Source organism: Melanotaenia boesemani, chromosome 22, assembly GCF_017639745.1.
Source record: "Melanotaenia boesemani isolate fMelBoe1 chromosome 22, fMelBoe1.pri, whole genome shotgun sequence".
Taxonomy (NCBI): domain Eukaryota; kingdom Metazoa; phylum Chordata; class Actinopteri; order Atheriniformes; family Melanotaeniidae; genus Melanotaenia; species Melanotaenia boesemani.
The window spans coordinates 1,857,713-1,869,987 of record NC_055703.1 but is presented as its reverse complement, the minus strand read 5'-3'; the positions used below and the strand labels follow the sequence as shown (position 1 = coordinate 1,869,987).

The 12,275-nt window shown below is 47.9% G+C and overlaps 1 protein-coding gene across 1 annotated transcript in view; it reads right to left on the bottom strand.

Annotated features, from left to right (window-relative positions):
- The window catches only part of mdn1 (midasin AAA ATPase 1), a 94,402-nt gene that overhangs the window by 53,784 nt on the left and 28,343 nt on the right, over positions 1 to 12,275 (bottom strand). The window contains 13 exon segments of the mRNA XM_041975695.1: positions 250 to 380; positions 1,217 to 1,349; positions 1,433 to 1,571; positions 2,767 to 2,901; positions 2,983 to 3,124; positions 3,210 to 3,356; positions 4,658 to 4,866; positions 4,971 to 5,149; positions 5,707 to 5,858; positions 8,944 to 9,051; positions 9,186 to 9,333; positions 11,302 to 11,415; positions 12,114 to 12,210. Coding sequence (XP_041831629.1) covers positions 250 to 380; positions 1,217 to 1,349; positions 1,433 to 1,571; positions 2,767 to 2,901; positions 2,983 to 3,124; positions 3,210 to 3,356; positions 4,658 to 4,866; positions 4,971 to 5,149; positions 5,707 to 5,858; positions 8,944 to 9,051; positions 9,186 to 9,333; positions 11,302 to 11,415; positions 12,114 to 12,210 — 1,834 coding nt within the window.

Here is a 12,275-nt window from a genome sequence, read left to right as displayed (position 1 = left end):
AATAAAATAATAAATTACATTAAAATTATTAAAAGCAAGATCAGTTAAAAAAGTTACCCGTGCAGATTTCATGCATAGACGCATGAGAAAAGAAATGTTTTTAACCTCCACACCCAGGAAACTTCTCATGCTCTTAAGTGTGTTAGCAGGCTGTCACTCCCACCAGGATGACTGCTCTCTGTGCACACTGAAGTGATGGAAAGCCAGCCTGGAACCTGGTCCTGTGGATACGATGAGGTGTGTTTGTACCTGTTGAGTCTCTCCAGCACCGAGTCGTCTGCCAGGGAGATCTCGTCCATGAGGAACACTCCTCCCTCCTTCATGGCCAGCACCAAAGGACCGTCATGCCACTCAAACAGTCTTCCGTCCTCTCCATCCGTCTGCACAAACACAGGAAAAACTGTTCACAGCACTACGAAGCTGGACTTCCTGCACAGATCATCACCACATGATGAGTAAAAAGCTCCATTAGGACATCTGCTGCATCCTTTAACCCCTAAAATCCCAGTATAAACCAGCCTGTAGAGGCTTTTAATCCCAGTATAACTCAGTCTCTAGTAGGGGAGATATTTCAGCTTCACAAACAGCAACAGTGCAGTATTTTTTTCTAGTTTTTAATAAAATGATACTGTTTAATGTTTTTTAATATATTTTTTGAAGGGAAGTTTTGTTTACAGAACAGAGACTTTATTTTCTATCATACTTATTGCTTTTGGTTGTGTTTGGTTTCATTCATTGTTAATGAGACGGAGTCTGTTCTATTTATTGTTTTTGTTATTTTAAATTTATTCCAGTTCCAGTGTGAAATGTTCTTCAGAAATTGAAGTTTATTGATCTTTGAAAGGATGTATTTGTATTATGGCATTGTCATTATATTAGCTGAAAATGGTCTAAAAATGACAACATTATCGCTTGTGCAATGTTATCGCTTATTGCAATAACTTCTGAGAAAATTTATCACACAGCTTAATTTGTTATCATGACAGGCCTATATAAATATATATATATATATATATATATATATATATATATATGTATAATTGTTATGATGATCTCCCGGATCTCCTGGTCTAAAGGGTAGATATCCATCACAGTTTACCCCACATAGCTACACACTACTGCTCCTGGTGGTGGAAGAGATAGACCTCGGGGGGAGACCTGCTGGAGCTTTAAGGGTTAATGATCATTGGCAGCCTCAGTAAGGCTTCATCAGAACCTGAGGAGTGTGTCTGACGGGTCTCAGGCCTCCGAGGAAGTCCGACGTCTCCATGTGCAGATGACAGTTCACTGAGAAGAACTTGTGTCCAGCTAAAGCAGCAAACAGCTGGCAGATGGTTGTTTTTCCACATCTGGTGAGGAAGCAAGTAGAAACGAGCTCATCATAAGAAGGTATTTAAAACACATGCAGACAGAAGAGACATCTGAGTCTTACCCCGTGTCTCCTACAAGCAGGACGGACTCCCCGAAGCGCAGCGCCCGACCAGCCAGCACAGCCAGCCTCCGCATGCCGTGTGTCCACACCACATGGCGGAACTCCTCTGGTACGCCAGCAATGCTATCAACGTGGGGACCTGCCATCACAAGAGTCCACCGGAACTGATTACAGGACAGTTATCATCAACAGTCCAGATAGAAGTAGATGCAACGTACAAGGTTAACTGTTGACAACTTCATCTACAGAACACATCTTGGTCCCACTGGAACATGAGAAACATAGAGGAGTCCCCCCTACACCGCTCCACCGTGTCCTCCAGCATCACCATGAAGTCTGCAGAGGACACCATAGCGATAGGCTGATGTCTGAGGCTGGGAGGCTGTCTACAGGGAAGAGGTCCAGGTCCTGACAACATGGTGTTAGATCAACACCAAAGAGCCCTCCCCTATATTTTCTACCTCTCTGCTCTCTTTACTCTCCATGTGGAAACATCTGAGGTTGTAGTTCATTCATGTATGTTTCTCTTCTTTCTCAGCAGGAATCCCTGGATCAGAGCTCTGCTGCTGGTTTACCTCTTTCCTGTCCTCTCCACCCCCACCCGGTCCAGGAAGATGGCCGTCCTTCCTTGTCCTGGTTCAGATGTAGGATGAAGGATTTGTATAAAAGAGTGGATGCTATCCGTTGGGTCTCCGTAGCGAGGTCTCTATGAATGGGTTTTGTTAGAAACTGGACTCATGTAGGTTTTAGTTTTAACTGGGTCAGAATGAATGGGCTGGATTATTCGGACTTTGGATGACGTTGCTGTGAACCGGCGCTGTATAATAAGTAAAGAGTGATGTCCTTCAGGGTGACCACAGCCCAAAAGAGTTTTCCTGGTCCACCACTGCTGTGATAGAGAAGGCTGAGCAGCAGCTTCCCTTTCTGAGGATCCTGAAGGAGACGAGAGAAGCTGCTGGAGACCTTCTACAGAACCAGCCGGTGATAGCTGACCCCCCCCCCACCACCACCAGCTGGAAGACATCCTGACTTCCAGCTGCATCAGAGGGACCAGGACTATCCGTCTGACTCCTCCCACCACCTGCCAGCCATCGTCACCTCTGGCTGCCTCAGATGAGGTGAGATGACTCCTGAACTTCCGCTTCATACAGCTACAGGGTTTGTGTCATTTATAAAAAGCAGAATTGATCTAATTCTAAGAAATTTTAATTATATTTTTTATTCAAAATTTAAATGAATTGAATTTTAATTTGTGGGTCATTTACATCCATTCTTCAATTTTCTGTACCCAGAGGGGAGGGAATAAGAAGGTGGAGGTTTCATCCTCTACTCACTGAACTGGCTGATGACCTGCTTCTGGGAAAACAGATCCTCAGGGTTCACCGTCCTCTTGAAGTGCTTCTCCAGGGTGGACAGGATGATGGCCTCCTCCTCTGGCCTCCTCACCCGACCTGCCAGCAGCATGTACCCTGATGGAGGAGACCACACTCTGATGTCAGGCTTCATCTGAAAGCAGCTGCTGGTTGAGCAGGACGTCCGACGAGCCTCACCATCGTCTGCTAAGTGCTGCAGCCAGTCCCGGGAAGCCTCTGTCTGCTCCTCCAGCCTGTAGCGGTCCGCCCAGCGGAACAGATCTCTAAGCGTGATGAAGCCGTGCTTCCCCGCAAACACTGAAGATCCTCGACGTAGTGACTGCAGGAAGAGGTGGAAGCCTGGTTACATCCAGAGGAGCTGGCTGACTGAAAATAAACAGGCTACAGGGACTGTGTGAAGGTACCTGAAGGTCCTGCATGACTTTGACCAGCTTGGCGCAGTAGGATGGAGGCAAGCTGCACCTCTGATGGAGGATGGTCTCAAGCTCTCCACTGGGAAGCTCGTCAAAGTGCAGCTCCACAAAGCGGTTCCTGAAAGCCCTGGAGAGCACCTGGAGAACAGGAGATCATTACTGGCAGCAGCAACACCTTGGTTATCTGGGGGTAGGAGGGGTGGTTTGACCCTCCCTCCATCACCCAACACCAGCTCAGCTAGATGAACATCTGCAGATGCTGCTTTAACGGTGTCCATGCAGGATATTCTGACCTACACATCACGTTCCCCACTCATCACATTTGGAGGATGAAGACGTCCAACTCAGTCTGGCAACTGTTAGCAGGACTACTGCACATGGAAACCGTAAACTCAGCATGAAGAGTCGCTAAAGGAGGGTTGACGGATTATTTCTGCTCTAACAAACATGTGTTTATTTACCTTTTAAACGCGTGTAATGACAATGCGCGTGTGGGATAAGCAGCAGAGTTGAGGATGTGGGCCATGCTCGTGGGCAAACAGCAGATTCTGCTCTCTTCTGTATCCCAACTGATGACACATATTAGCAGCACTAATGATCATCAGGGGTTTCTCAACATTTCCAGGAGTTTTTATTACCTGGAATTTTTTTTTCCAGGGTAAAAGAATTCCAGGCAATCTCCCTGGCTCGCGTTTCCAGGTTCCAGAAAATGTACTGGGAAGTCCTTTTCCTTTACTACATGCTTTTTCTCCAAGTCTGGGAGTGAGGGAAAGTTTTTACCAGGTGGACATACGCTGAGGTTTCTAAAATCCTGAGTGAATGATGAAACAGGCTGTGTGGAGAAGAGACTATTAACTAATTAATAAGTGTGGAGAAGATGAGGAACCGGGCGGTTGTGGCTGTGCATGGGTCTTCCTCATACTGCTGAGGTACCTGTTCCTAGACCATTTTATTCTAAAACCAACATAACATCTGATCCACATGCTGCACAACAAATGTAAGCGAGAGAATGAAGGTTTGTTAAAAGAAATTGTTCAGTTACTAATATGTCTTATTTCTGACTCGTCCAATAAATGAGACCAAACGAGAGTCAACAGCAGAATCATGCAACGTTTCACGTGGCCTCAACCAGCCCAGAGATCCAGAAAGTGGCAGCAGGGCACGTTACTGGCGGCTAAACTCCACAGGGTTCTTTTTTTAGGTCACGCAGACATTTTCTGTTTTAGAACAACAATGCCAGCCAACATGGTGATCCAGGAACACAGAATCCCGTAATCAAAAACCAATTAGAAGGGCACATCATGTCCGGAAGAGGTGCATATCAAGCCTCCACGGACTAACCAGCATTACTCAGACACAAGTATAAATCCAGCTTGAAGAGCTGCAGGTCTTTTTGCTGGAGCCACACCCACCAGACTCTCAGGTGTCATAACGATTACCTTCCTGCCGCCGTAGAGACCGGGGGGATTCTGAGTTGCAAACAGCATGAATCTGGGGTGAGCTCTGATGACTTCTTGAGTCTCGGCCACAAAGAGCTCCCTGTTGTCATCCAGCAGTCTGTTGAGGGCCTCCAGGACATCGGTGGGGGCCAGATTCAGCTCATCCAGGATGATCCAGTAGCCCTTCCTCATGGCGTCAATCAGAATTCCTGCAGGAGATAAACGGGAATACTGTCTTCAGCGGGAAGTCTGTCTTCATATTTTACCTCCACACAGAGGACTGAGGAGTGATGATGTAAACAGACTTTTTTACCCTCTCTGAACACCAGCTTCCCCCTATCATCTGAAGAGTAGCAGCCGATGTACTCCTGGATGTCGGTGTGCTCGTGGTTGTTGATCCTCACACACTGGTTCCCTGTGGCCGTGGCCAGCCAGCGGATCAGGCTGGTCTTCCCCACTGACGTTTCTCCCTGGATCAGCACCGGGTGAGTCCTGTGGGGCCCAAGCATTGTGCCAGGGGTTGACAGAAGGTCAAACTATTGATCAGTCATCAGATCAGTGCAGAGTGATGCTGTAGCCTCAGCCTAGCAAAGTAAAGGCCAATCGAGTGATAAGAAGCGAGTCATGGAGCAGCCGGTCCTAACATGGATCAAACCAGAACGGTGCATGTATGATATCTGCCACTCACACTGAACTGTAAACCAGGTGGGAAACAGCCTTTATTTCTGCATCATTTACAGGCATATCCATTTTATTCATCCATCCCATTGATAGACAGCATCTCCGTGCATGAAGCCAGATCCAGTTTGGCCAGGACTAACTCGACCTGCCCTGCTCCTAACCCCTAACCCTAACTTCAACCCACCCTTTTGGGATCCATTTATGGCTCAATGAGCCTGGGAGCTCATTAACTGAAGGACATTTAGCCCAACATCATTTTGGGTTGGATGCACTGTGATGCTTTTTTTCCCCAAAATTCCCAATTAGCTCTGTGAGCATGAGCCCATTGATTTGCAGGGAAACTGTGTGGTGGGTGGACGTTATCCTACCCTGCGGATACAACTCTGCTGAGGTCGCCAAGGTTGAGTTTCACTGAGGGGGTAAGGATATAGCTGGGATCCAGAGCTGGTTGCATCTCCCCCTGTGGCACCCAGTAGCCCTCCATCTGCACACAGGGTCGGCCTGAGGGGGCTGGAACCGACTGTAGGAAGCAAATAAAAAGGATTTGTCATTTCTTTTTGCAACAAAAAACGCTCAAATGTAATTAGAGACTTAAAAACGGGTTAAAATAAAAGGCTGATTCTGTATTAATAAATGTAAAGTAATGGATTTGCTGGAAGAGATGATGGTTAAAGTTTTCTCTTTGGTTTGAGAGCAGTACGGCGTCATGCAGGACACCCGACACTTCCGTTCTTGGAAAGATCCTGAGAAAGGGAGGAACGATCCTCTCTGAGCGGGCGAAGGAAGCGTGATGCATCCATACTGGGAGGAAGCAGTTTCTGTGGCTGGAACAGGTCCCACGTCTGAGCAGAGACCCCAAGAAAAACTCTCCGTTACATGGGTGGACGCACCCAGACAACCCTGACCAGCGGTACTACGAAGCTGCTTATCAACTCCGTATTTTAACCCAGGGTTTACCATCTTGATCAGAGTGCGCTTGATCCGTGACAGGGGCGGAGTTTGCAGCATCTGACCAATCACAGAGAAACCCTGCAGAGCAGCTACTTCACCATGGTGGCGGAGCTTCCTCAGTTCCTTCCTTTATACCGATAAAAAAAAGAATTAAGACTATCGCACAAAACGAAATTAATTTCAGTAATTTAACTTAAAAGAGAAACAAATATAACATATAGACTCATTACATGCAGAGTGAGACATCTCCAGCATTTATTGGTTCTGTGATGATCGCGTCTTCCAGCTGATGGAAAGCTAGAAATCTCAGAAATTAGAGCCCAGGTCTCGGTCTAGTCCTGCATATGAACCCAGGTCTCGGTCTAGTCCTGTATATGAACCAGGTCTCGGTCTAGTCCTGCATATGAACACAGGTCTCGGTCTAGTCCTGTATATGAACCAGGTCTCAGTCTCGTCCTGCATATGAACCAGGTCTCGGTCTAGTCCTGCATATGAACCCAGGTCTCGGTCTAGTCCTGCATATGAACACAGGTCTCGGTCTAGTCCTGCATATGAAACAGGTCTCGGTCTTGTCCTGCATATGAACCCAGGTCTCGGTCTAGTCCTGCATATGAACCCAGGTCTCGGTCTAGTCCTGCATATGAAACAGGTCTCGGTCTTGTCCTGCATATGAACCCAGGTCTCGGTCTAGTCCTGCATATGAACCCAGGTCTCGGTCTAGTCCTGCATATGAAACAGGTCTCGGTCTTGTCCTGCATATGAACCCAGGTCTTGGTCTAGTCCTGCATATGAACCCAGGTCTTGTGGCGTGGATGTTACCAGCCTGTGGTCCTGCTGGCTGGAATGAAGACCAGGATGCTTCAGTCCTTCAGCTCTCCTGCATCGCTCCGTCTCATGTGTCCCATGTTCCTCTTGGAAAGGCTCCATAGAGTTTCTACGGGGTCCATATCTGGAGAGTCTGCTGGCCAGTCCAGCCCAGTAATCCTTGGTCTTTGAACCAGGTTCAGGTTCTTGTGGCAGTGTGGGCAGGTGCCAAGTCCTGCTGGAAAATAAAGTCCACATTTCTACAAAGGAAGCATGAAGAGCTCTAAAGCCTCCTGGTAGACGCTGTGTGGACTCTGAACTTAATAAAGCCAAGTGGACCAGCACCAGAGGACATGGCTCCCACATCACCACCACTGTGGAAACTTCATGCTGCTCTTTAAGGGTCTTCGATTGTTGCCTCTCCAGTCTTCCTCCAGACTCTGGGACCTGGATTTCCACATGAGATGCAGGACTAGCTCATCAGAAAAGACCCTTTGGACCACTGCTCAGCAGACCAGGTCCTGGTTTCTTTAGTCCAGGTGAGATGCTGCTGACATTATGTTCAGGAGCGGCTGGACTAGAGGACTATGACATGAAGTCCAGGTCCAGGATCCGTCTGTGTGGCGGCTCTGGAAGCTCTAACTCCAGCCTCAGTCCAGTCTTGGTGAAGCTTTTCCTGACCGTCCTCTCCAGCTGCTTCATCCTGCTGCTTGTTCCAGCTTCTCCTTCCTCTCAGCTTCTTCTTGATGAGCGTTGATGCAGCACTTTGATCATCCAGCTTCTTCTGCAGCCGCCTGCTGAGGCTTTTCCCCCTAGTGGAGGGAGGTGATGGTTTCTGCCCAGCTGTCAGGTCAGCAACCTTCCCCATGATGCTGGACTCTAGGAACAGACTGAGACCATCTAGATGCTCAGGAGGCCTCTGCTGGTGTTTGGATGGATCAGCTGGTTAGAGGTAATTGGCTCTTAGAGGCTGCAACACTGATCCTTTTCACTATATTCTCATTTCTGAGATTTAGATGTTTGGGTTTTCCATGAGCTACAAGCCACAATCATCAACATGATAACACATAAATGCTGGAAATTTCTCACTTTGCATGGGTCTATATATTAGTTTTCCTTTCATTTTAATTACTGGAATAAATTAAGTTTTGCACAACATTCTCATTTCTTGAGTTCCATCTATAGTCTCCATCCAGGTCTTTAGTGGCTCCGCCCCCGTGTGAGCGTTTGTGTTGGAATATTAATTTCTCACCATGACGACGTGAGTAGTTGTGGTTCCATACATTCATGGTTCTGCCCTGTATAAGCGTTATTATTAAGCTCATGATCTCAGATCAACCCTGACGGAGCTAAAAAGGCAGGACAGAAACATTCTTCAATGCTCTCACAGACCAGAGACCCTCATCTGTCCCTAAAACTCCTCCTCTCCTCAGCCTCCTCTCACCATTCACCACCAACCTGGACAGGATGTTCTAAGAATGGGCGGGACATTTCCAAGAGATCTGATTGGTCAGGAGGTGGCGCTTTATACTCGTCGATCAGAACAGAACCTGCTCCGGGGCAGGTTAGCTGTTCAGTTACCATGGTGATTTATCCGGTAAGAAGTGGACCAGCATCCTGGATAAGAGAAAGTCCTGCTTCCTGGATCAGGCCTCCAGTCTCCTCTTGGAATGATGATCCAGCAGTAAATAACCAGCAGACAAGAACAACGGACTTAAACATGGACGTGTGTAGACAAGGTACATGATTATGTTGACTAACTCGTGCTCATGTTAAATCTTTCACACTTACTTACTTTTGAGCTGAATTTGTGTAAAACTTGAGCACAGTTAAACTGAACAAAGTCTTACCTGTTTCAGACACTTGATGTTCCTCATTAAAATGTGCTGACACACCAGTCTCTGGACCAGGGGGTGGGATCGTCGGTCCAGCTGAGTCAGGAAGCTCAGGCAGAAGCCCTGAATTTCACAGGGTGAGGGTAACAATTACACACTAAACTAACTGAATGAGTCAGACTTAGAGTAAAGATATTTACCGCCCGCCCCCCGCCTTGTTCCCAAAACCTATCTAGCCCCGCCCCCCAGATTCCTACCTCATAGAGCGAGCGCTGCACATTTTGACAGGGGTTTGCAGCCACATATTTCAAGGCCCTGCACAGAGTCCGGAGGCTGTAGTAGGGTCTGTGGCCAGTCCCGTCCATCAGATGGGAGCCGGCCTCCCTTCGTACGGCCAGATAAAAACTGCACACAAAACAGGTATGTTGGAGCAGGAAACATCTAAAACCAGCAGGATTGTAGCCCTCAAGGACAAGAACTGAACACCCCTGCTTTAGAGTTTATCCAGGGTTTCCAGAGATGGTCTGAAGAAGAGAAAACATCCAGAGCAGCAGTTGTCTGGACCAGGATGCAGCAGAAGACACACCGGGTGCCTCCTGCCAGCTAAGAACAGGAAACTGAGGCTACAATTCACACACACTCACCAACACTGGACAATAGAAGATGGAGAAACGTTGCTGGTCTGATGAGTCTCCATTTCAGCTCCACATTCAGATGCTCGGCTCAGAATCTGCTGGAAACATCATGAAAACATGGATCCATCCTGCCTTGGATCAACGCTTCAGGCTGCTGCTGGTGTAATGGTGGGGGGAAGTTTTCTTGGTCCACTTTGGGCCCCTTAGTACCAACGTGGCCTGGTTTAACCAGCACCGCCTACCTGAGTATTGTTGCTGACCATGTCCATCCCTTTATGACCACAGTGGAGCATCTTCTGATGCTACTTCCAGCAGGATAATGCACCATGTCACAAAGCTCAGATCATCTCCACCTGCTTTCTAGAACATGACGATGAGTTCACTGGACTCCAATGGCCTCCACAGCCACCAGATCTCAGTCCAGTAGAGCAGCTTTGGGATGTGGTGGAACGGGAGATTCTCATCATGGATGCAGCCGACAAACCTGCAGCAACTGTGTGATGCTGTCATGTCGATATGGAGAAAACCTCTGAGGAAGGTTTCCACCACCTGCTTCCATCTATCACACCAGGATAAAAAAGGTCCGACCCGGTAGTAGAAGGTGGACCTGAAGAAGAGGACGACCCGGTACTAGAAGGTGGACCTGATGAAGAGGACGACCCGCTACTAGAAGGCGGACCTGATGAAGAGGACGACTCGGTACTAGAAGGTGGACCCGATGAAGAGGACGAGCCGGTACTAGAAGGTGGACCCGATGAAGAAGACGAGCCGGTACTAGAAGGTGGACCTGATGAAGAGGACGAGCCGGTACTAGAAGGTGGACCTGATGAAGAGGATGACCCGGTACTAGAAGGTGGTCCTGATGAAGAGGACGACCCGGTACTAGAAGGTGGTCCTGATGAAGAAGACGAGCTGATACTAGAAGGTGGACCTGATGAAGAGGACGACCCGGTACTAGAAGGTGGACCTGATGAAGAGGACGACCCGGTACTAGAAGGTGGTCCTGATGAAGAGGACGAGCCGGTACTAGAAGGTGGTCCTGATGAAGAGGACGACCCGGTACTAGAAGGTGGTCCTGATGAAGAGGACGAGCCGGTACTAGAAGGTGGTCCTGATGAAGAGGACGACCTGGTACTAGAAGGTGGTCCTGATGAAGAGGACGACCCGGTACTAGAAGGTGGTCCTGATGAAGAGGACGACCCGGTACTAGAAGGTGGTCCTGATGAAGAGGACGAGCCGGTACTAGAAGGTGGTCCTGATGAAGAGGACGACCCGGTACTAGAAGGTGGACCTGATGAAGAGGACGACCCGGTACTAGAAGGTGGACCTGATGAAGAGGACGACCCGGTACTAGAAGGTGGACCTGATGAAGAGGACGACCCGGTACTAGAAGGTGGACCTGATGAAGAGGACGACCTGGTACTAGAAGGTGGTCCTGATGAAGAGGACGAGCCGGTACTAGAAGGTGGTCCTGATGAAGAAGACGAGCCGGTACTAGAAGGTGGACCTGATGAAGAGGACCCGATGAAGAAGACGAGCCGGTACTAGAAGGTGGACCTGATGAAGAGGTATCCTGATCTTCACTCAGCCCGAGTGAATCAGGTTATGAAGATAAAGTTTTGGTTCGTTCCTGACATTTGTAAAAGGAAGCAGCCTTTTTTGTTGCTCATCTCAGGGTGAATTGTGCTGTGCGGTTTGTCGGCAACTGTTCTGTAATTTCACATAAAAGCAAACAAACCTTATGATGCCGCTGATGACGTTCCGATGTGGATTTAAGCATTTGAGGTAGTCTGAAACCAGGATCCGCAGGTCTCCCTCGTTCTCCAGTTCCTCCACATACAGCTCAGTAAACCTGGAGGATGCAAACACAGCAGTTCACCGCGAAGCATGCTGCATTTCTGGAATGTTTAGGCAACTGTGACAGAAACAAATATGGTGATTCATCTTTCAAATGATGGTCCTCATGTTTTATTTAACCACTAACTAGGCAGTATTAAAGTTGTCACACATGGAATGTTAGAGCGGGATTGTAAGTCATGCTTTCCGTATAAACCTGATAACCTGGGGTTCCCAACCCCAAAGGAAGATGATAATGACTGCAGGAGGCGAGCAGGGTGGAGCATGGTCTGCTAAAACACACACAGCTCCATGGATTACAAGCTGTATGAAACCTTTACTCGTATCACCACTTTAACCTTCTGTGTCAGCCAGCATAATCGGAAAACCAGGTTTTGGGGCTTTTGCGTGTTCAGTTTATGCTCCTGCGGTCATCTTACAGTGAAACACATTCCTGATATTCCTTCTGCATCTTCATTAAGACATTCCTCCTGATGGCTGGGGGAAGAGCTGGTTCAAATCTTCTCCATCTCTGTTTGCTTCTTGTCTTGGCTGACATCCATGTTTCCTCTTGACATAATCTAATACTGGATTTGGGGTCTCATTCTAGGAATTAGGAAGGTCTTAAAAGCTCAGTTAGGTAGGATGCTCGTGGTGGAAACTAATAATAATATTTAATGTTAGAAAAGCAGTTGACTGTTGGTGTATGCTCACCTGTTCCTAAGGCCCAGAGGAAGGTTCTTTTTTCCCACATCAGTAGCTGGGTTCATGCAGGCAAAGAGACGGAAGTCTGGGTGGCGAACCAGGGGCTCTGGAATCAGAAATATATTGTCAATAACTTTCCTCGGAATCTTAAATTCATGAGGATGTTATGAC